At 44.5% G+C, this 23,685-nt stretch overlaps 3 protein-coding genes across 5 annotated transcripts; 1 reads left to right on the forward strand and 2 right to left on the reverse strand.

The window, feature by feature from the left end:
• Positions 1-1,013: 1,013 nt before the first annotated feature.
• On the reverse strand, positions 1,014-4,645 carry vash1 (vasohibin 1). Of its 2 annotated transcripts, XM_003962614.3 has the most exons (8): positions 4,318-4,645; positions 3,626-3,904; positions 3,357-3,445; positions 3,013-3,069; positions 2,549-2,623; positions 2,084-2,465; positions 1,505-1,614; positions 1,014-1,325 (listed from the first exon to the last, which is right to left on the reverse strand). In XM_003962614.3, exons 2-8 carry the CDS (start codon positions 3,845-3,847, stop codon positions 1,253-1,255), a joined length of 1,008 nt encoding a protein of 335 aa, XP_003962663.1. In that variant the 5' UTR covers positions 3,848-3,904; positions 4,318-4,645; the 3' UTR covers positions 1,014-1,252. The 2 variants fall into 2 exon arrangements, with proteins under 2 accessions (XP_003962663.1, XP_029683570.1); XM_029827710.1 differs by having other exon boundaries at positions 3,626-4,645.
• A 271-nt stretch (positions 4,646-4,916) lies between these two features.
• On the reverse strand, positions 4,917-7,111 carry fcf1 (FCF1 rRNA-processing protein). The gene is made up of 8 exons (XM_003962613.3): positions 6,988-7,111; positions 6,567-6,631; positions 6,369-6,440; positions 6,139-6,287; positions 5,972-6,044; positions 5,802-5,889; positions 5,261-5,355; positions 4,917-5,145 (listed from the first exon to the last, which is right to left on the reverse strand). The coding sequence occupies exons 1-8, from the start codon at positions 6,988-6,990 to the stop codon at positions 5,097-5,099; spliced, it is 594 nt and encodes a 197-aa protein (XP_003962662.2). The 5' UTR covers positions 6,991-7,111; the 3' UTR covers positions 4,917-5,096.
• On the forward strand, positions 7,014-17,365 carry arel1 (apoptosis resistant E3 ubiquitin protein ligase 1). 2 transcript variants are annotated; one of them, XM_003962447.3, is made up of 22 exons: positions 7,014-7,133; positions 7,801-8,034; positions 8,450-8,618; positions 9,363-9,583; positions 9,785-9,856; positions 10,147-10,373; positions 10,469-10,706; positions 10,812-10,981; positions 11,178-11,358; positions 11,470-11,714; positions 11,792-11,869; positions 11,946-12,087; positions 12,192-12,313; positions 12,391-12,466; positions 12,545-12,654; positions 12,725-12,904; positions 13,108-13,233; positions 13,885-14,014; positions 14,094-14,152; positions 14,246-14,335; positions 14,405-14,580; positions 15,522-17,365. In XM_003962447.3, the coding sequence occupies exons 2-22, from the start codon at positions 7,887-7,889 to the stop codon at positions 15,622-15,624; spliced, it is 3,063 nt and encodes a 1,020-aa protein (XP_003962496.2). In that variant the 5' UTR covers positions 7,014-7,133; positions 7,801-7,886; the 3' UTR covers positions 15,625-17,365. The 2 variants fall into 2 exon arrangements, with proteins under 2 accessions (XP_003962496.2, XP_029683546.1); XM_029827686.1 differs by lacking the exon at positions 7,014-7,133 and adding an exon at positions 7,347-7,492.
• The last annotated feature ends 6,320 nt before the right edge of the window (positions 17,366-23,685 follow it).

The following is a 23,685-nucleotide window of genomic DNA, read 5'->3' on the forward strand; positions in this document are numbered from 1 at the left end:
CCTCCCCTTCCACCTTTCAACAGAAGGTTTACACAGAGGTAGAGGATGTTACTGCTGCAGCCATTAGGAGCTAATAACTGATCCCATTAAACCTGATCCCTGGGCAGAACACGTGACTGCTCATAAACAAGTGGAGTTCCTGTCTGACGAATAATTATAGCTGATTGATGGCTGAGTATCTGGACATGAAGATTGAATAAGAAAACAAGAACTTGTGTCTCCACTAAGTGAGCTTTTATTATGATCCTACGAATCAACAGTATTCAAGTACAAAGCAGTAACAGGCAGCGCTACAGTGAAATTATGCCACGCCTACAACACTTCACACAATGATAGCCGATGCAAAATTCAAGTGCATGGTAAATATTAACAATGTCCACTGGTATTACCAGACACAGAGGAACTATAAAATGAAAACTTCAGTTTAAAAAAATGCTTTAAAAATAGTGTAAAGGCCTTAAAGGAAAGTCAGTCACTAGGATACCACTTAAGGCAAGTGAAAAAAGTCGCTACAAATAAGTGAGTAATGTAAAAAGCATATAAATTTGTCATTAGATAATTTATATGCAGCAAAGTTGCTCTTAATAACTCTTGGTTGAGTCAATTTCGCTCCCTAAGTATAGTACAGAAAATGCAAAATTTGATAGCATCGGGTTCAGTTTTAAGGATTTGGAAGAGCAGGGATTGAGCCGCGTTTAGTTAGGCAAGGACAACCAGAAGTTGAATACAAAAAGTCATTTTCTTCTCTTTGAGGTTTCTTAAAAGGCACCAGGGTCGTGGTTGGCAGACTAGTCACGACACGCACAATTAGAACGAAGGAGATTCAAATTCACATGACATTTACTCACATTTACAGTACAATGATGCCAAATAGATGAGTCTTAGAAGCTTTATTGATGGGGAACCTGTGATATGTCTGCACGTAGCACGTGTAGCACGTTTACGGTAGTGATAATGTCTGGTGCTTTGTTCAGTTAGCAAAACACTACAGTTGTATAAAAGTTTTTTTTTTGTTTTTTTTTAAACCTGCCAGCACCGAGTTCTATCAGCGGCCCGACTCCAGGAAATACATCTAATGGCAGCAAGGGGCTGAATGAGGCATTTGTTTTTTGGTGAAAGAGCCGCTGGTGACCTATTCTTCACTACATCCTGTGAATAAGCCAATGTGTGTTCAAGAGAACTAAATCAGTGTTCACCATGAAACCAGTGAGTGGAACTCTGGGATTTGCTCCCCAAGCAAGCTGCTGCCGTTTCAGACGCGGATCTGGTACCCGTTCATGTCTGCAGAGGACTTTCGCTCCAAACTTTTCTTCTCTCCAGAGGACCTGCGACACAGCAACAACAAATGAACAAGACGCTGAGGCTGATTCATTCAGGGAGGTGTGTGTGTGTGTGTGTGGGGGGGGGGCTTCTCAGTCATGAGACACCATGAGAATGTTTTCCAAAGACCGGCGCTTGTGACTGGAAACCATGAGCTTATTTTGACCACAATTATCCACGATACCGTCTCTCGGTGCGGCTGATCCTGCGTACGGGGCTGCCTGGTCCTCTGAGTGGCGATCCGATGCTGTTCCTCCTGTCTTTGGTGGGAGACGGCGGTGCAGGTTTTCCAATCTGCAAGCCAAAAAAAACAAAACCATCACTGGAACCAGCTTTATCGATGACCGGCGAGTATCTGACCCCTCTCTGCCCTGTTATAGAGCCCAGAAATCAACTGCTGATGGGTTGAGCGAGTGGAATCAGGCCATCACATTAGCTTTATTACACACAGGGCTCAGCATCAAGGCCGACTGCATTACGTTAGCGCAATTGGGCGATGAGGGAGGATCATTTGGAAGAAATTGCTCCTCCGGAAGAAGGTCAGCTCGGTGTCACTGTCCATGAAGAATGCTGTACGTCAACAGAGATCAAATAAGCAGGAAGAGTAGGAGGGTGTTTACTCTGCTGAGTGTAAATTACAGCTCTGAATCAGCTGTCGGCAGTGAAATGAGAGGCTGAATTTGTAAGATCTTTCAATAAAAAGACACGTAAATGTTTAAAAAACCCTGCCGGTTTTGTTGTCAGAACATCGGTGGTGCTGTACCTTCAGCCTCATGTCTCGAGTGTGTCTCTCCAGCTCCTTTCGCAGCTCCTCCTTGGTCAGCTTTTCCAAATCCAGGATGGAATGTTTCCACTCTATCTGCTCCACGCTGTGAGGGTCATGGGACACGTACTGACCGATCCTGACCTTGCGCAGGGTGTGCCAGTAGCCTCGGTAGGCACCTTCGAAATCCTGCACCAGGTCCGTCAGCGTCCGCAGCTCCAGGGGCTTGAACATGAGGTCCTCCCGTCGGCTGATCCCCAGCGCCCCGAAGCGTCCCCCGCTGTGGACCCCCAGCACGATGTGATGGAAGTGGTTCCCTGAGAACTGAGACTGGAAGCTGATGGGGAAACGCTCCACACCAGGCATGCTGTTGGTGAGGTAACTGAGTAAATGCAGGTTAAAGGAAATCCCAGTGGAAAGACCTACAGCAGGGACGCGATCAGCTGCTGTAAAGATTAAAGATACATCCCGAGAATCACGGCCTCCAGACATTTGATGGGCAGAGCCTCTCTTGTCATCTCTTTGGCGATGTCCATCAACCTGTGCAGAAGAGTGAAACAAGAGTCATGGAACACTGGTATTGATTTCATACAGTCAAACCAGAACAGTTTCCATCGGCCAGAGAAAGAAAATCTGGACTGCTGGGTCTCCGAAAGTGCGATCCAGGCACGGGGCATCGGAAAATGTGGGTTTGTGAAGTCACCATTTCCAATATAATTAACCAAGCAGGTCTCATATATGTAGTAGGTAAATTACTTCTGTTTCCTGCCGCTTTGTGCTTCACATTGGAGGTAAAATATGGCTTTATTTGTTACTTCTATGTGTGGTTAAAGGGATTTTGCAGATTTCAAATGTACAAAAGATCTCCCATCTTGCATGTTTCTCACAAAGCCCAATGAATTACACCAGTACAAGTACTCTGAACTTACGCAGTAAGAGGACGGCTCTTCTTGATTTCAAAAAACTGCGTACCTGTGTGATTGTACCTGCAGGTCGTTGTTAAGGTCTTAAAGTAACTGCAAGGACATTTCATGTTATGGGGACCAAAGGGAAGCTTTTAGAGGGCTTTGAGATATTCAGAGTTCTTTAGTTAATTATGGATGAATCTGTGGAAATAAAGCTTAATATAGCATCTACAGTGCCCTAGTTTCTGTCTGGCCCATACTCACCACAGTGGGTCAGTGGGATTAACAAAGAACCTTTGGATTATTGTTCTGAAAAACATTATTCATTAAAGCTAAAACACAGACAACACTGGTCAGGCAGAGGATACTGCAACTCCCTGATGTATTTCTGTATGGCTTCCAGACGCTGTGGAATGGGGGTGGTGGGCTGGTACGTAGGCACGCTCGGTACTGGAATCTGTGGGACAGAGCATCCAAATAATTCCACTGGTTCTGTACAGTCCCAGATATCTCAATTCCTGTTTTAGCTGTTAAGTCCCATCCGTATGCTTCTGTATATTATGAACACACACTTCTTTTTTTTAAAAAATGCAAAATGTTCGTTACAGGGTTTTAAGCGCACCCCCTGCCCTTCTACCTTGGGCAGGTCGGTGGCGCGCCGGATGGCCCTCCCCAAAGCTTCACCGTCTGAGTGTATTCGAGCCACATGGCGCCACATCCGCTCCCAAGTCTCCTCATCCACCGGGAAGCCTCCTCGGTTGACATAGAAAGGCACCCCTCCATCCCTCAGCTCTTCCTCTCCTTCATCCTCCTGCTCCTCGTCTCTCTCCTGCACGGAGCCCGCGGCGGCGCTCAGCATCCTCTCCTCCTGGAGCCGGATCCAGTCAGGCGCGCACAACCTCCACCCCTCGGACCTCTTTATTTAAAATAAATGCCGCAGGTTAATCTGCTCGCAGCTTTAGCTCGACTCCCACGACAGATGACCAACACATGATACAGCAGCTACAGCAAAAGTCAGAGATGTCATTGTCTCCAATGTGACTGATTTGTAGAATTATTTTAAAATCGCCTCTGTGGTTCAGACGGCCGGAGATACTTCACTTTTTTACAGACGAAGAAAAAGAAACTTTGCAAAATACAGTCTTGATGCGTGTATTTAGATCTTTGGATAAATGAGAAAGGCCATTCGATTTGTCTCGCGTTCATTTGAATGAGATGATGCCCATTTTAATGACGATAACGTGACGGTTAATCAGCAAGCAGACGCTCCAATCAGTATGTAAGCTGAATGACTGCAGATAAAGTGTTAAAATGACCAGTTCTCAGTACCGTTCGAGGTCATTCACGCCCCAAATATCCAGAAAAATCACAGCTTCTGTGGCCCAATTCCGTCTCCTTGAAATTGTGGCGGCCTCCGGGCTAATTTTCCTGCAGGTCAGCCGGTTTATTGTCCATAAAGATGCTCCCGGTTGGGTTCAGTGTCTGCGGGTTGCTTTCGCGTCAATAACGAACCTCTCCGACACTCCCAGACCTCTGCCCACTGCGCATGCGCACTAGTCAGCGGCTCGACTCCGCCGCGATGACTGTTGCGTTCCCGTGCAATCGGAAATTAAACCTCTTTCTCTTCGCGGCTCATTTTCCCGACCTGTCGCTGGATTTTTTTTATCCAGTATTTTCAGAACATTAATGTTTTACAACTCTAAACGCGTCTGACACATTGTGATTATTCAAGTTCTTAATCGCGTTCTTAACGGCCGTAGAGATTTATTAAATATTAGCAACAAAAGACAACTAAAAAATTTAAAAAGTTGCATCACCAATATAATTCTACCCTTGACTGTAAATAAGGGTAAATAAACACCTTAGCTCTTGAAAATGCTACACAATTGTAATATCAGAAAAAAAAACTCAATGGACAAGACTACATATTAATTGCAAAAACTCATCTATTCTTCCATCAAATCATGGTTTCATGATGAATCATATCTGAACTGCAATCAAACAAGTCATCCACACACACACCTCAAAGAGTTTGATACATATGAAAAGAAATATTACACAATAATTGTAAGTACGGTATATACAGGTCTGTCATATTTGTAGCAATGTTAAAACCTTGGAGCACCATAGTCATCAGGCATCCGCTCAATATTGTACCTGTAAAAAAAAAAAAGAGCAAAAAAAAAAAAATCAATACATGGCAGCGACTCGTTACTCTTTGTGCACACAGGAAAATGCAACCACACATTTATTATTTGATCTAGATTGTTACCTATGGTTTGAGATGTACATGATGGGCACCCCTGGGATCTTCCTGACTCTTCTCTTCAGATCTCTATCTACAGTGGCCAGGATATAACACTTGTGCTGTGGAGACATGTTTATTTTAGTACATGGGAAACCTACACATCCCCCTCAGACGAGAACGTACATCAGAGAAAATAACACCATGGGAAAAAAACAGTTGGTGTTAGATTGCTAATGTAACTCACACATAAATGATGTGTCAACAACGGTACATCATATAAGCATTGTTGATAACTTTGGTCATCATTGAGCCGGCATCATTAACTCTCAATAATAGGATATTGCTTTACAAATTCTTCGTCTTCGTCTCTCTTCAATCTTTGCAAATATTTGCACAGATTTCTCAAGCTTGACCAACTTTTAGTGATCCAACCATAGGCTCAACCCCAGGAAATTACATTTAGGGGACATCCAGTCTTTTGTAAAATTATGTGATACTGAGCATCAATAAGAATTTTTTTGAGGAGTTCTTTCTTTGAAAGACAAATGTTTCAGCGGAGAGATACCTGTGTTACCCTCTGGACTAAACAGTCATCAGCATATGTTCCTTTGTGCGTGCACGGAAGGCGTTCAAACCTTGGATCCTTGGCTATCCTGTGAAATCATTTTTAAAACATCAAAAAACAAACAAAGCAGAAATCCCTTATTCTCCAGTTTTATATTTGGAAGTTTGTACCTGAGTGCAACCCTGTATTTCATCCCAAGCTTTTCAATCTCAGCCATTACACAGTCCGTGATATACGGAATACCTGCACGGAATAAATTGGAGAAACATTACCAGAGGTATGTGCTGATATATGCAACAGCAGACTAGAATTAAAATGTTATTGTGTTATTACTTACATTTTGCATACAGACAGTCCATCATAGACTGAACAATGTCTAGTTTGGCCTTAATTGAGAAATTGATAAAGTTGGTGTCAACCAAGATGTGGTAGGGTGGACCAAGCTGAGTATTGTACTGGAAGAACAGGCATGAGGGGTATTTTGAGCTGCAGAAGATAAACACATGAAGGTAAAATTTCATGTAGAACATATCATGGTCTCATTTGATATGTCTATGGCCCGCCTACACTTCTGTCTCTTTCAACGCAGAAGGATCTTTCTTCTTTTTCTCTTTTGCCTTTGCACGATCTTTCTCTTTTCTGTCAAAGAAATGAAAACAGTTTTTGTACCTAATTTGTTCTGACAAAATTATGTTTGTGAGCCATTGAAAATTAGACTGTTGCTATATAAATAACCAGGATTGATCAAATATGACCAAAACTTACATTCTTTGGTCTTTTAGACTAATCATTCTCTTCATTGCAGCGAACTTCTTTGTTTTCTGCTTCCCCTGCATTCACACATTCAAACACAGGCATGTTTAACATTTCATGACCACCGCATCTCTGCTGTGTCCCAGGAGGGTTGACAACCATTGTAAATCGACATGGAATGTTTTCACAAAATAGCAACACAGTTGTTTTTTTTTCAAATGTCTTGATCAAAGCTGATTCCTATAATTTTTCTATTCAGAATACTCTGTACTACTACTAAGGATATAGACCATTTTACGGATAGCTAACGGCTACGAAGTTAGACTACCAAACATCTTCAGTGTCTCATTTCTAATGCAAAACAACACATATTGAAGTGAAGACAGCTTTTGTGGCATCCAACGTGTTTCTATAGGAGTTAAAAATCACCTACCATGCTGTAAATTTTCGAGAATGGATGAAATTAGCCGATTGCAACTCTCTTCCCCTCGTGTGTCGACACGTCGTTTACATGTGACGCAATCAAAAGGCGACTCGTCCTGCGCAATTCCTTTGATGGCTAATGACCAACATACAAAGGTACACTCTATTTTATAACATATATTCATAAGCATTTTATTCTATACATTTTGCGTTGTGCTAAAGTCTTCTTGCATGCCGCATCTTGTCGACATATTGCGATTTGTAAGTCGATAGCCGTCATGTGCTGTCGAGCAATATATGAGAAAACGGTGACAGTGTTGGCTAACTTGGCTAGCATTAGCTTTGTTCTGTCGTTTGCGATGTTGCTTAACTATGCCACAACATCGGTTTGTCAGTGTGACGCTCACTGTTGTTAACGTTAGCCTCCACGTTTACTTTATGGTTTTAATGTCAACAGGAAATGCATGGCAATAGTCTGGCCAAGCTAGTTTAAATGCCTGTCGGGTTAACTGAAGGTAATTAATTTGATGGGATAGTTGGTTCGCCCGATCGCGTTCTGTGCTAACGAAAGTGAAGTGCCATTTGGAGAGGTTTTGACAAACGTTGGAGAGTTTTAGGAGTCAGTCAATTTAGTAAGCTTAATTTCCTCATGCATATTTTAGTTTGTGGGTGTTACATGTTATTTAACTCCCCCATCTGTCAACATTTCTCCAAGGTCGGCACTAAATTATTAACGCTTTCTATGCAGACTAGTTCATAGTGAATGTTGGATTATTTACCATCTATCTCAAGGGAAATTTTAAAATGCTTCTACCCCGTTTAGGGAAAGTGACCCTAAACAGCCCACGTATGAGAGACGGATTTCCTTTGAGGACAGAAGAAAATGAGTGAAGGCTGAAAGATGGCCAGATGGACCGCCGCTTCATCCTGACCTTCCTCTTCTGCTCAGTGTCGTGGATCCTCTTCTGGGAAGTACGGTGGAAGAAAGGCAAAGATAATCAGATTGAGGAATGGCTCCAAGGACATAGCCTCTCTCAATACAGACGCCTTTTTGAAGGTGAGTAGGATGGAGATATTGTATTTCGCGATCATTAAGCACTGGGTAACCAAACAGTGTAATCATCTGCTCAATTATGCTGATAGAAGATGGTTTATTCTTCCTGAAGGTTGTCTGCTTTGGATGTTTTTACTGCCACATTTTCCCACACTTTGAGAGCCTTTTGTTTAAACTTTAGAGGTGAGTGTAATTCATAAATGGGATTTGATCAATTTAAACAGCTTCTTTTGCTTTGGCCAGTGTCCTTTTGCACAAAGAATATAAACCTTTATGGAGAGGTGGTTTTCAGCTTGGAACTCTGAAAAGGTGGATGGAGTAATGGAGCATTTTGTTGTGATGGATACTAATTTGCTGGCAGGTTGGTCTCAGGATTCTTGATTTCTTATTTTAAACTCACTGTTCATGTGTCATGCAGATGTGCAGACCCTGGAGGAACTGAGTCTGAGTGTACTTAGTCGTCTGGAAGAGGTGGTGAAGGAACAGCAGCGCTGGAGGGAAATCGCAAAGGCCCACATCCAGCTGCTCAGAGACTTTGCACTTCAGGAGTGGCTTTGCTCCCAGAACCTGGAGCACTTCTACCATATGTAAAAACTTAATGAGTAATAGTTTTGTAAAAGTGGTGTGTGAGTGGAGGTGTGTCCACTTGAGGGCACTCTCTCCAATCTTCTGTTGGTGAGACTGCATCACTGCAGATGTTTTTATGTACATTAAGAATTCTCTATTGGTGTAATCTAAAATACCCCCCAGCCACTGTCTTTGATTGTATTTTATTTGTTTAAGGGAATTTAAAGGCTGTGTGTAATTGTCAGATGCATTTCTCCACAGCAAGATCTTGTCCAGAATTTAAACATTGGTCTTAATATATATCATTTCTGAAGGTCATGGCTTTCAATATATCGGTTGCTTTTTTCCCATCAGATTTGACATTATTCTATAATTCTGATGTTTTTGTAACAAATATAAGACTAAGATTAGTGCCTAATATTAGCCAATGCTTATGTGGTTAAAATATGAAATGTTTCCTTTTGTCTCCTGTGTTTATGTTGACCGTTGAAACTACAGTTAACCGTGACATCATTGGTCAGGTCTTGACGTGCCTCTTTAGTACCATCTGTTAACATAGGTAATGAGTTTGGCTGATAAGGCAACTCGTTTCTTAGGAATAGTGTTTATTTTACATGTGGGACATCCTGTTGTGCACCGTCCTTTCAGCATTGTAAAAGTGTAGGTGGAGCAACAAGGTTGCTGTAAGGGGATCTTTTATTAGAGGGTGTTCAACTTTACTGTCACACCCTCCATTTACCTCCTGTGTGTGTATTCTCCTGCAGACTGAAGAGCTTTGGCTGTGAAAATCTGGATGATCTGTCCCAGTTTGACAGTCAGCTGCAGCTGTCTCTAGCTGCCTGGGGTTACTACTACGAAGACTACATAAGGCTGTCCACGAGCATCAAGACCCTCCAGACCACCAGGGGGACACGTGGCCAGGACTACGAGATCCAGCTGGTGCACAGCCTCGCGGAGCGGCGTCTGAATGAGAAGTGGTCTCTTGGTGAGTATCCGATTACTTTCCTTCTTATAGTAGAAGAGATTGTCATTTTAGATGCCCTCTGTAACTGTAGCGGTTATACAGGGCAATTTATTTCTACATTTAATCCCTTGATCATTTAAAATTTGTTCATTTTTCTTTTAAGAGTGTTTTAGGTGTTGGTTTTAATGACTCACCAACTTGATCCTCAACTTGTCATTTCAGCTGGAGCTCTCATATTTGGCTGTACTGTGGCACTGTGCTTCTTGATAAGGGACCTCATGTTTTACGTGATTGGTAAGTGAGTTATGAAAGGAAAAATAAATGTTAAAATGGAGGGATTTTAAAGTTGATTACCCTTAATTCTTCAGTGCAGATAAACATCCATGACAAATCACTTGGAGAGGAATGTTTGTTGCATATATTTGTCACTTTGCAGAAGAGCATTATAAATATGAAATATAACAGCATTTATATAATAATAGGAATATTTGTTATAGAGCATTTATTGCATAGAGGAGCAAAAGCAATCCAGAGAAACCTTTATTTGAACTGAGTCTTCTGCACGTCCTTGGTGCTTATTGCAGGTGGAATTACTGTTTCCATCATAGCGTTTGTCTTCACTATCAAGTTCCTCTGTGAGCTTGCAGCGAGGGTAGTCAGCTTCCTGCAGAATGAGGACCCAGGCCGACGCGGTGACCGCAGCATCTACGACTATGTTCGTGGAAACTACCTTGACCCACGTTCCTGCAAGGTGTCGTGGGATTGGAAGGAGCCGCAGGAAGTGGGACAGACTATGAGCTTCAGAGTCCAAGTGAGAAATGACCCGAGTTGCTCACTACCTTAATTCAACCCAGATTTTTGTGTTCACTTTTTTTTTTAATTATACTTTGGGCTCTAACTTTTTAGCTGTTCTACAAAAATGGCCAACCTTTTCCTGCCCATCGACCTGTAGGGCTGAGGGTCAACATCACCCACATCGAACTGGCTCTGGACATCCCCGTTACACAGGAAGTCCTTCACGATCCAGAGTCCAATGTAGTCAAAGTAGCTTTCACTGTGCGGAAGGCTGGACGCTATGAGGTTGCAGTGAAGCTGGGCGGTCTCAATGTGGCTTACAGCCCTTACTATAAGATATTCCAGCCAGGTAACACCAACTCATCTGTTTGAGAACCAGTGCTTGTTTTACTTTAGTTTATTGAGCTGTCCAGTAAATATGACTGACTGATATTGTGATCTTTTGCTCATTCAGGCACCGTTGTCCCTTCAAAAACCAAGATAGCTTATCATTTCTCTACGCTGGTTCTTACAAATGGGCAGCAGCACACTTTGCAGATTGAGCCCAGGGACGAGTATGGAAACCCCACCAGTAACTCTACATCTCTTACAGATGAAGCCAACTATAGCATCCACATACACCCAGTAAGGCAACAAATCCCCTTTCCATTATCCATCCTGTTGTAATTTGCTGATGCATGGTTGCAGTACTAAATATATGGCCCTACATGTCTTTTTATCCTTCTGTTGCTAATTTCTGAGTCATTAGCCCCACAACAGAGAGCAAGGGTTTTGGTTGTTTCCACATTTCTGAGCTGGAATGCATTTTGCCATTCCCCAGCTGGGCACCACAGAGGATGATAGCCTGGATGAGTTCTACAGTAAGTCCGTTTCACTCAACAAGCAGCAGTGCCAGGTTCTGCTGAAGCTGACACTGAGGAGGACGGGCTGTTTCAGGGCCCGCATCTCCTACCAGGACCAACCGCTCAGCAACGGGGAATTCGATGTTATTGTTCTCAATGGTGAGCAGCCCTACTGAAGACAAATGTGTTGCCACAGAAGAAATGTTTTCAAGATTTGTAGGTTTGTCATTTTGTCCTAAGCAAAAAGTAGCACGGTCTTGCATATTTCAGAGAATGAGAAGGCCTGTGTGGAGAAGAACGTGTCCACCCCGGGCATAAGCATCTATTTTGAGGCGTACCTTTACAGCAGTGGGAACTACAGCAGCTCGTCATGGCAACTCCCGGCCTCCTCTTTGCTCGCTCCTCAGAGGAGGCCTTCTATGGGAGAAGAGGAGGATGAGCATGACTCTCCTGTGGAGGGGCAGCCTGAGAAGGTCAAGAAACCAAAAAAGGTTTATTGTTACATATCGCCAAAGGTAAGCAGCCATCTTATTGAGGTACTTTTGTTTTTTCTTGGTTGGAACATAAGCATGTCTTTTATTTCATCAAATAGCAACTATCTGTGAAAGAGTTCTACCTGAAAATTATTCCATGGCGCCTTTTCACCTTTCGAGTGTGTCCAGGAACAAAGGTGAGCTGTAAATGTTAAAGATGCAGCCCAGGGTTGGTTTTAAAATGCATGGTGTAACCCCCTGCTCTTTTCTCAGTTCACCTATTGTGGTCCTGACCCAGTTCACAAGTACCTGACATTAGTGGTGGATGATGGGATACAGCCTCCAGTGGAGCTCAGCTGCAAAGACAGGAACATCATGGCCGCCACTTTCATCCGCTTCCTGCACAAGAACATCGGTTGGTTCTCAGTCTGAGAGCAACAAAGTTCCATTCACTTGTATTTGTTCACACCTGTCCTGTGTGTGGGGGCCTTAGTGGTAATACGATGTTGTTTTCCGTAGGTGGCTCTGAAACCTTCCAAGACAAGGTGAACTTCTTTCAACGTGAACTCAGGCACATCCACTCCAAGAAACCTCGCACCAAGACCTGCCTAAAAATCTCTCGACACTCAATTCTGGAGTCGGTGAGCGCCGCTTTACTGAGCTACTGAGCTTTACATACGTACAAATGCAGCTTATATGTGTTATCTATCCCCTCTAGTCCTTGAAGGCCACACGGAACTTCTCTGTGTCTGACTGGAGTAAGAACTTAGAGGTTGTGTTTCAGGATGAAGAAGGTGAAAAACATCCAGATTTCCATTGTTAAGCCCTTAGAGTGAGTTTTAAACTGGGTTTAATGCTGAGGGTTTTTGCAGCGCTGGACTGGGGAGGACCTCGTCGGGAGTGGTTCGAGCTGATCTGTAAGACCCTTTTCGATACCTCCAATCAGCTCTTCACTCGCTTCAGCGACAACAACCAGGGCCTGGTAAATCTGCCGTTCCTCATATATTGGTGCCTATTGCATGAGGAGGTTTCAACCTTTGTTCCCCTCACAGGTGCATCCGAACGCCGAGCGGCCAGCCCACCTACGGCTAAAAATGTACGAATTTTCTGGTCGGATTGTAGGAAAGTGCCTGTTTGAGTCGGCTCTGGGTGGTGCCTACAAACAGCTAGTCCGAGCTCGCTTTACTCGGTCCTTCTTGGCCCAGATCATTGGCCTCAGGATGAACTACAAGGTAGGAAAAAGCATTCCTGGTTATGTTTTGATTGTTTATGTTCAGCTGTCAGGCGCACTGTCTCATCACTTTAACATTCCACACAAGGCCAACGACTGAGGACAGTCCTACCCACTCATCCTCCGTGTCCTCCCACCCAGAAGATAAATCTCATGTTTATTTAACAACATCGTCTTTGTGTGTTTTCATTTTGTTTTTCACAGTACTTTGAGACGGACGACCAGGAGTTCTATAAAACTAAAGTCTGCTTCATCTTAAACAATGACGTGAGTGAAATGGACCTGGTGTTTGCCGAGGAGAAGTACAGCAAATCAGGGCAGCTGGAGAAGGTGAGGCAACACTTTGGAAAGGAGCATCTTTTTTTTATTATTGTTATTGCTGATGTAATTTCACAGGCGAAGGGAGCAACAATCCAAACAAAAGAAACCATATTGTTGTTTGGCATGAATCACAATAGTGCTCTTTTTCCTCTAAAGAGTGGGAGTGCTGTGTTTATACCAGCCAGGTCTGTCACCATTTGGACGACAGGATGATTTTATTTTTATTGTTTCGCCTCTATACGGCACCAGGGTGGACTGGAAATACAGTTAAAGTGAGACTGACGTGTTAACTTTTACTTCTAATGTGGCACACAGAGGTACGCCGTTGACCATGGACTCAAAATCATTGGCACAAACTACAATAGTTCTAAATATGACCGTAGTTTTAACTTCTTGGAAAAAAAATCCATTAAAATGACAGAACAGGGTCTTTGTTTCTCTCTGGCACCCTGGGGCAAAATAATAAAAACCTCTTCATCCATCATTCGCCTGAAGTTAATGTCGCGTGTGTCTTGATGCTCCCGATGTTTCATCTGATCCTGGCAGGTGCAGAACAAGGCTGACATAATTCCCTGTAATTGAAGTTTACAGAGTTTTAGAGCGTTTGAACTTTAAAGCGGTTTCCTCGTCCTCATTCCTGGGCCGTGTGTCGTCCTGCAGGTGGTTGAGCTGATATCAGGCGGTGCCCAGATCGCCGTTACCAATGAAAACAAGATGCATTATCTCAACCTGCTGGCACAGTACAGGCTGGCCACCCAGGTGAGGGATGAAGTGGAACACTTCCTGAAAGGTAAGGAATCCCTATCTGACGGTTGAATTCCCTGGAGAACTCGTGCACACATTAAACCAAACTCCCTGATCGTTTGCAGGCTTGAATGAACTGGTTCCAGAGAACCTGCTCGCCATATTTGATGAGAATGAGTTGGAGGTATGTGAGATGTTTATAATCAAAGCCTGTTACCAGTTAAAGGGAAACCTGGGAACTCTAGATATTTTTTTTTCTCCCTTCTGACCCCATCAGCTGTTGATGTGCGGCACCGGCGATATAAACGTGCAGGACTTTAAGGCTCATGCAGTGATTGTTGGAGGATCGTGGCACTTCAGAGAGAAAGTAAGTCGCAGGATTTTTTTTTTTCCAGTTTTCAGGATATTTGAGTGTGTTTATGTTCTGTTGCTACAGGTGATGAAGTGGTTCTGGGCCGTGGTGTCCAGCTTCACCCAGGAGGAGCTGGCTCGTCTGCTGCAGTTCACCACCGGCTCCTCTCAGCTGCCGCCGGGGGGATTCAACACCCTTTGCCCCTCCTTCCAGATCATCGCCGCGCCCACACACAGCACGCTACCCACCGCACACACGTGGTCAGTAAGAAAACACAGACTGATGTATAGGTTTAAACGTCTGGTGCGCTGGACACAGCAGGTCACAATTTCAATATTTCCCACGGAAAAACACCCACTTGATGGATTAACTGAAACGTTTTGCTGAGACGTTCATGGTTCCCATGTGGGGATTTTATTTGATTTTTGGTGAACGCTTGACTTTTCCTCAAGGGTCAACATTTCTCAAGGAAATTCAAGGTCAAAATCAGGGCTGGGCAGTCATTTCTCGTGATGTCTGTTAGATTTAACACATTGTTTCAAAATTGCACTAAATTATTTACAAATCATGGGTTGTACCTTTGTTAATATTTAGCTTTGCCAGCTTCTGTTAAAAAGCTTGTGTGTACAGTATGAAGTCCAAATCACAGGGAGATTTAAGGTTTATACTTCCCATATTTTGTTAGTACTTCCATCCATCATCTGTTAACCACTACTTATACTTAATCGGGCTAAAACGCCAGCATTCATCATTACAAATGTAAATTATTCAATAAAACTATTATTAAGATTAAGATAGCAACACAGTGAAGCTTCAGGATGCTTGGCTGGCACCACAGGAGCTGTATGGAGGCATTTACTGTGTTTAATGTTGGAAGAAATCTACTTGAGTTTAGGATTTGGCTGGAGCTCTGTTAACATCTGGAACTGCTCAAGTCTTTTACTGGCTTCACCCACGTCTTCATCCACGACCGTGGTAGGAGAGTAGCAAATGGAGTTTTTACCAACACCCAGTGTCACTTCTGAATGTAATAACCTGACAGAATTAACATTTTAATCACCGAAAATAGATGAATGATTGTTTTTTTCTGTGCTGTTAACAAATGGAGGTGTGTAGCATATAAGTTACAACCTTAAAGTTGTTTGCCTGAATGCAGCAGATAATCGCCCCAAAGGAAGTAAACTCTCTGTTTCCTGTCTAGTTTTAACCAGCTGTGCCTCCCAACATACGACTCTTACGAGGAGCTGCACAAGCTGCTGAAACTGGCCATCAGTGAGGGCAGCGAGGGGTTCGGGATGCTTTGACCTTCACCTCTGACCTCGGAGAAGCCTCCGTACGGGAGGACAGTGCTGTACAGTCCGAGGCCGTGTCGCCCTGCATTCATCTCCAGTCTGCAGTGAGAATTCTCACCGCAGAGACTCAAACGCTGAACGCCATCTCTCCCAGGAAGAGACGGTCCCATAAGTCTAACAACAGGACTCGGGTCTTCTGCTACTGTATGTATATAAAATGTCTCACTCTTTGTTTAAAGAAAAAAGCTGTATAATGTGAGGTTTGGGCTAGATTAGTTTCTTAATGCTAAAGCGTGCTTAGATTTGTATTTTTGACGGATGTGAGGACGTGACACTAGAGCTGGAGAATTATTGTTTAACTGCTTCTTTTTCACATTTTGCAAACTGAGGAACACTTGTGCAACGGCCCACGCACGCACCCACGATGTGGTTCACGCAGCACCTGCAGCACTTTTGGCCTTAATCGATCAGGGACTGATGTGTGTGTATGTAAATATATAATATCACTCTTATTTCACATGTACAGATTTGTGTGTATTGATCGGCTTGTCTGTTTCGAGTTGCTTTTCCAGAAGGGATGTATTTGATGTTGCTGGATTTTCAATAGGTTTTTAAAAAGCCAAGTAATTTCTATTGTTTAAGACATATTTTTAACTTATTCTCTCATTAGATAATATTTGTGTTTTTCAGCCCTAATATTTAAACAGTTTTTTGACCTGCCTTAATCATCTCCTTTTTATCCGATTGTATCCAGACTGGTCAACAGATGGGTCACAGACGAGGCCCGTGAGTCTTACTTGGGTTTTCTGTTTTATCCGCTCTTTCACGGGTTTACCTCAGAATCTGTTTTGCACCCACCAATGCAGACGCATCCACTTCCAACTGTATAACTTTGGTCCTCTACAGTGTGAAATTTATGTCCATTATCTCACATGACCTCAGTTTGAAACGCTAAGTAATGACAGTACCCAGATGTGTGTTGTCTGGTCATAATTAAGGTGTTTTCTTTTTAAGTTTACGCATTCTCTAACCTTTGCGTGCACACTGCCAGGCGGCCGTTGTGCACGGAGTTCGGGAAAAAATGTTTAGACTGGAGAACAAAAGGAAAACCTCCAGGGATAATTCTTCCCAAAAGGTTTTTAATGTGTGTATGACCGTAGTATTCACACACACACAGACACACACACACACACTCTGGCTTTACTCCTCGCACTATTCCTACAGCAGTAGAAGTTTTACAGCGATGATGGCGAATGATTTATTGTATTATATTCAGGCGCTTTTCCTTTCAGTGTTAGAGATATTAGGAGAGGGGTTTATGGGTCGGTGGTGGTTGGAGTCGTGCAATGTTGACCTGTCGGCCGGGGGAGCAGTGACAACCGCTTCTGCTCCATTCCACCTGGACTTTCAGCTCTGGTAGATTGACTGAAGCTGATAAACTGGCTGTTGTTAGTCACACGTTAGTTGTTCTATTAGCCGTGATCATTGTCAACACATATAAAGCAGTTGTGTCATTTTATGTTCTTGTTGAATGTTTTGCTTCACAAGTTTCTGTGTTTTACATTCATTTGTGGGTTTAATGATTTGAGTGTGACTTTTAACTGTGTAGATATTGTGAAATATTTGCCTCTGACCTTAAAGCTGGGGTACTCATTTCTTTCCCCCCCCCCTTTTTTTAATGGCAAGTTTTTGCTGCTGAATGTTATAAAATTCTTCGCCCATTTGTTTATGGGAATAAAAACAGTTAATGATTCATTGTGTCCTTATCTCATGTTTTACGAACACTTTTGGATGGTCGTCAGATGGATTCCACACGGCCTTTTCACGATGACAAACCTGGATTTGGACGGCGGTTTATAAACTCTCGTCTGAAGTATTAAATGATGAGACCAAAGGTGAGATCACGAGCAATAATCTCTCTAAAGGTTGAGACTGTAAAACCTTCAACTGAGTGAGACCGCGACAGTTTACGCTCCTTCCTTTATGATTGATAGACGCGTTCAGCGTAAAACATCATTTCCACTTTGTTTCTTAGCTTCAGAGTGCGCGATACAGACACAAGGGGGCAGTGTCTCTTCATGTGACGTATTCAAAGGTTTCCTCTGCAGTTTTCCCCTCAAAACTACACGATGGATGTCTTTAATGGTGGTTGTTCACATTTTTTCTACATTTATCAAAGATTTGTGCCTCGCAACAGGGAGTCCATTAAGACCGCCGATTCCATCACTTGAAGAGGAGATGAGATCAACCTGGGAACCTTGTGAATGGGTCATGCTGGAACAGACTCCAGCTCGTCCGGTAAAAGTGAAAACACATTTTAAAATTGCTTCTTTTTTTTTTTTTTTTTTAAACGTCTGCAGCCACACCCACATGTTCCTGGCATCTTCTCAAACCCTGTTTGACTCGAGAGGCATCTTCAAGTACTGTGAGGAAGGAGTTTATTTACAGGTTAGACTGCTGCAACTGTCTCCAGCTCCCCGGAGTCCCTCTCATGTCTCCGACTAGTCCAAACAACGTTGAGGCTTCCTCTCGGGTTCGAACAGACACCATATCACCCCCGGACCCTCCCTCCCTCCACTGGCTGCTTGTCCGTTTTAACGTCGATTTCAACATTTTAGCATGGCTGGGTCTGGCTCCAGGTTACATAACAAAGCTGATCCCAATGGAGCCAGCCGGCATCCCGAGATCCTCAGATAAGGTTCTTCTGGTTGAGCTAATGTCCAGGTTGACTGAAGGGGACTGGGCCTTCAAAATGACCTGTATCAAGGCATAAAGGGACACTGCAAGGTCAGTGGGTTCTTTAAACTCTCCTCTGGGTTCTACTGAGCTTTAGGCTCAGTCTTGGGTTTTAGAGTTTAGTTTTAGAGCTTTTTTTAATTTGTGATTTGTGTAATTAACGTCGTTAAACGGCCCCCAGGCTGTTTTCTCTCAGCCACAAACTGCTGCTCGGGGAGCGTACCGCCTCATGTTGCTGCATCTTTGTAAATTCTGATGCAAACGGCTTCATCTCACATTTGTTAATGCGATATTGCATAAACGTCTCCAGATGCGACCGCAGCTTGGCATCGGGGGTTCGGCCTGTGACAGATCCAAACCGGTTTTCGGGCAGTCCTCCTCCGCCGGAGAATCTCCCTAATTGAAAGCGCAGTGCCTCATTTCCCGTGCCTGAGCCAGACACCAGTGCCTCTGAGGATGTCCGTTAGTTTCTGTGATCAAAGATGATTGTCTGCAGCCACTGATTTTTCACAGGGCAGACAACACAACCGTGGCGTGCTTAAGAGTGCGCTCGCAACACGGCCGCTGTCCTGCTGAACAGCTGTGGGGCTGTCTGCTTTCCATTGTAGCATTGCAGGACCTCATTACCATCGCCAGTGATTAACTGCCAACTGGATTGGCTGCAGGTATTCATCATCTGTTATGATTGGGCCCATTTAGAGGCCAATCTTAATCAGAGATGTTGAGAGTCAGGGGAGCATCACTGCGGCCGCGGCAGGTCTGGATCGAAGATCCTTTTAAGAGGATTCTAATTGGATTCCAGCTTCAAGCTTCATAAAAGAGGAGATTTTTTTTTTTTTTAAAGAGCTCAGTAAAGTCCAAAATGACAAAAGCTACAAAAAAAAGCTCTGAAACCTTCGTGGTAGCGAAATTTATGGTTTGAGGTTCTGCCTCACCAGGTCTTCATTGGCTCCAATTATGGTTAAGCACTATTTGAAATGTGTCAGCAAGAAGTGCACATGAGACTGATGAAAACAGTCTGGCAAGTGTGCAGCAGAGGAATGTATATGGGATATTTCTGCTGATTAAAGACGGTTGTTGTGTTTCTTTGCCCCTGTTGCTGATGTTCTTTGGCTTTTTTTTTTCTTACAGAAACCCCCGTTGCTCCAGTCCTCTGTGATTCAAGTGTGGAGACCCGTGTTCTCAACGCCCATGCTGAGCAGCGGTGAGCTGATGGACAAAAAAATAAATTCCTGAATCGGACAGGCTCTCAAAAAGTGCTCGTGCACAGAGCCGAGGGGAAAGGCCCGCAGATTAGAGCCGCAAGCTTGCTAGCATGGAGAATAATGCAGGAATAGTTGGAGGATTTTACTTCCTGTTTAAAGGCTGCTTAAAGCCGGGCCTCCTCCGCACATGTCGACCGTGCAGTTGTCGCCACATTGGGTGCATCTTTCTGCAAACTGTGAGATTCCGCATGATTTCCTGTTTAAAGTAGTCTCAAAATGTCTAAATCCATTGGATCAAATGTCAGCTTCTTCCAGGAATCCCCCTTATCCTGACGGCAGCATCCAGACAGCACATTTAAGTACAAAGGAATCTGGTTAATTCGAAATTAAACAAGCACACGTGTTACATAAATGTTTGTGGGGACAGTTTGAGCCGATGTAAGATGGGTGTTGACTGATTCCCATGTTGGCTGCCACCAATCAAACCCATACACAGGCCTTCAAAGCCGCTGGCTCAGACTAATGAAGTCAGCACCAAAGTGCCGTCATTAACACACACTCTCCCTCTGCGGACTGAAAGATGGACTCAAACTGGATTTTGCCACCCAGAAGGATTTAAAATGTGCCAGTGTCCGGTTGGCGAAGACCAGCAATGAAAATAACTTTGGGTTTCTCGCTGCGAACCGGCCAGTTTGTAAAGAACGCCAGGCTGCTGTTTTGGTGCCAAACACTGAAACTGGGCCCGCGCTGCAAGGAGACACGACCAGCAGAAAGAGCTACAAAGAGCAAGAACGGAGCATTTTCCTTTCCAGTCTTTGGAATGTATTCCTAACTTTTGTCCCTGACGTTTCGATGCGGGGCCCTGGCCCCTCCCCACACGTCCGGTAAAAACGCCAATGTTCACAGGACGAGCTGCACAGACACAAAACGGCGTTCGGATGTGGGTCGTGTTCGCCTTTGCTGCTGGGAGAAGAAAAGGAAAAACGTCCTCAAACATTTTGCCAATTATGATCAGAACTGGATCGCAGCTGGAGCAACTTTAGTGTTGCTTTCTTTTTTTTTATTACATTCAGAAAATAATTAAACAATAATCAGATACAACTGCTGTTATGTCTGACGTGCAAGAATCTAGTAAAAATCCCCTTTGCCAGAGTTGTTTACTAGTTAGTTGTTAATTGTGTTGACGGATTATCTTCTCCAGAGGTGATGCAGCAGTGCGCTTTCACACGCCTTCATCACTGCAGGGCCTTAATCTGAAGGCTTCACTGAATAATCCAGGGGAAATCTGCGGCCCTGCAGCCGGTATTTGCGTACAAGCTGCTCAGTGGTTTTGTGGTTTGGGACACGTCATCCTGATTTTAGTCATCTTTCAAGCCACGAGTGTTTGTCATCTCGGTGAGGAACTGACTCATTAATGCTTTCTCCCTTTTGGGGCTGATGTGTCAAACTGGATCCTCAGTCGTGCGACCGCAATAGTAGCCACATCTGGCTGGCTTGTGTGCCACCTCTCTGTGTGTTCTAAATGGGAAATTCAAGCTCCCGGTGGGTTTGCAGAAAATCCTGTGGCCAGTGACGGGATCGCCAAAGCATTTGGCGTTCCCGGATGCTTGTGTCGCCGATGTCGGTGCTTCTGGCAACGATCCGTACCCTTACTCGAGTCACCTCAAGTAAGTGACCGGAGCTCTTCAGGTAGACAGAAAGGAAAGGCTCGGCACACCTGATGTTGTGACACGCACCGTCAGGGGAGGCGTTGGAACCAGGGCGGACGGCAGCAGGGAACTCCTGGCTGAGTCAGGAAATACCCGACGTTGCTTCCCTCACAGAGAGATCAACTGTCTTCCATCGGCTGCTGCTTCCAGAACATGGCAGGTTTGCCTCCTAAATCCTTTGAAATGAAAGAATAGTCTGGCCTTAACGGCTTTCGCTTGAGCAGCGCACCGACGTGAAGGTCACGGCTACACGAGGAAGTTGGATTCAACGAGTATCATGAGAAACACCTGACAACACATACTAGTCCACAAATCAAGTCCCCCCCCTTTACAATTAGCATCCTGCAGCTGCAGGACGACAGCCTGAACAGGATGTGATGTAACCAACTCTGGCTCCTCTGGTTCCTGTGTGAGCGCTGCGGGTCGCGGCACGAGTCCCCTTTTGCCCGAGGGTGCGAGCCGACCCACGGGATGATGAGGACGCCATTCAGAGGACTTTAAAGCCTGCGTACAAGGGAGGGGGTGTGAGAGAAGCCAGGCACTGGACAAGACTGTTTGCTTTATTCTGGGTGTGAGCTATGAAAGGAGCCGTCTGTATGTTTTCCTTTTTATGGTGACTGGTTGAAACCGCGATCCGTGGCGGGATCGGCATCGAGGGTCACCACGCGGCCCACAGAGAAAATCAGGCGGAAACGTGCGAACGCGGCTGTATTTTTAACTCCCCGTGAAATATGCGAGGGCGAAGACCTTTCGCATCTTCTCGGCTTCAAGACGTGACTTCACAAACTTGTTTACATTCTAGCAAATATGACTCATTCTCTTTGAGTAATCTGACGGCCCCAGATAGTGTTTCACGCTATAAACAAGAGGAGTTCACTTGTGGCCTCAGTAAGCAATCATTCAAAGACTCACGCGGAGCTAACAAAACAAAGAATGCACTTTGGTTAGCAGCAGACGCGAGAACAGAGCACGGTAGAGGTCCAAGCGGGGGAGGCTTTGTTGATGTGAAATTCCTGCATGAGGTCATTAAAAAAAAAAAAACTATATTTCTTCTCCGCCATGATGAGGACATGACGCTGATTTGTTGGCTATGCTTGGATAAACGCACAGAAGGTCCTGTGGTGACTGTTCAGAGTAGAAAACATTTGTATTTATTGTATCTTCTGCCATTCCATCATCGTTATAATCCAATCAGCCTCGGTGTTGGGATGACACATCCCCGTTTTTCCCTTTCATTTTTCCCCCTGACGTTATCCTTCAAGCCTACAAAACGTCCCGGCCCTGACCACAAAGCTGCAAATAACTAGACGGTTGGCTATGAAACATCTTATGATCGAGATAAGAGAGCAAAGGAATCCGGACGGTGCTACTGACCCGCCATCAATTCTCCAGGAAATGACATTAACATTCCAAATTGTGTGTGGGCTGTGAGTTTTGCACTCCTGTTCTCTTTGAATTTATTTGCTGTTTCTTTATATAATATCACCCAAGCAGAGACTTGAACAGCACAGAAAAACCTCCCAAATCCCCCAGAACCCTAAAGAAAACGCCTGTTTGTGAAACAAACACATTGAACGCAACATAAACACAAAATAAGGCAAAATTCTGTTTGTAGGAGCTCAACCCTGGTAGCGCCAAGCTAACGTTGGCCCCCGAGTGCTGAACTTTCTTTGTAGTTGAGGCCTCACAAATCTTCGGACCCGTCCTCTCCAAGCTGCGGTCGTAATTTTGAGGGCCGACGTGTCGTCCTTCTACCGTGGGCCAACTGCTCCACCAGCAAATACACGCTCGGCCCGCTTTCCAGCGTCTGTGATTTGTGATCTCCTCGCAGTCGTTGGAGAATGTAACGGCAAGATTTATGCAGTAAAGTAAACATTTCGTCAGTGAGGAATATGCCCCAGAAGGACAGGCGCGATGCTGTTGCATGAGGACAAGGCATCAAGTAAATACGACCGTTGGGGTTGTCGAGCCTCACAGACGCTCCGTTTCATTCCCACGTATATGGAAGCTTTTCATTTTCTGGCTTCTTGTACGAGTAAAACGATACGCCAAAGAATTGCGCAACAGGAGTTCCGAGAGGTGTTTGGGACGGGGAGACATGGCGCTGGGAGCGGTCCCCATGTTGCCTCCAGATGTGCCTCCAACATGTGTGCCTTTTGATCGGTTGACTAACAAACGAGTGACCACGGGTGACCCCGTACAGCGCTAGTCGGATTTACACGCGGCGATGTCGCGAGTAAATCCGACTCCACGCCGCAAACACCCCCTCGCAGGCAGATGTTTTGGTCCACTGCTAACAATCGTGGCCGGTGATTAGCAATCACACACTATCGGGAGGCGAGGGAAACGGTTTTTCGTCAGCAGGGGCCTCCAGGGGGTCGCGTCGCGTCCAGAATCGGCCTCTGCTGCGGTAGAACATCGTG

The sequence above is a fragment of the Takifugu rubripes genome, chromosome 2 (assembly GCF_901000725.2).
Source record: "Takifugu rubripes chromosome 2, fTakRub1.2, whole genome shotgun sequence".
Classification (NCBI taxonomy): Eukaryota; Metazoa; Chordata; class Actinopteri; order Tetraodontiformes; family Tetraodontidae; genus Takifugu; species Takifugu rubripes.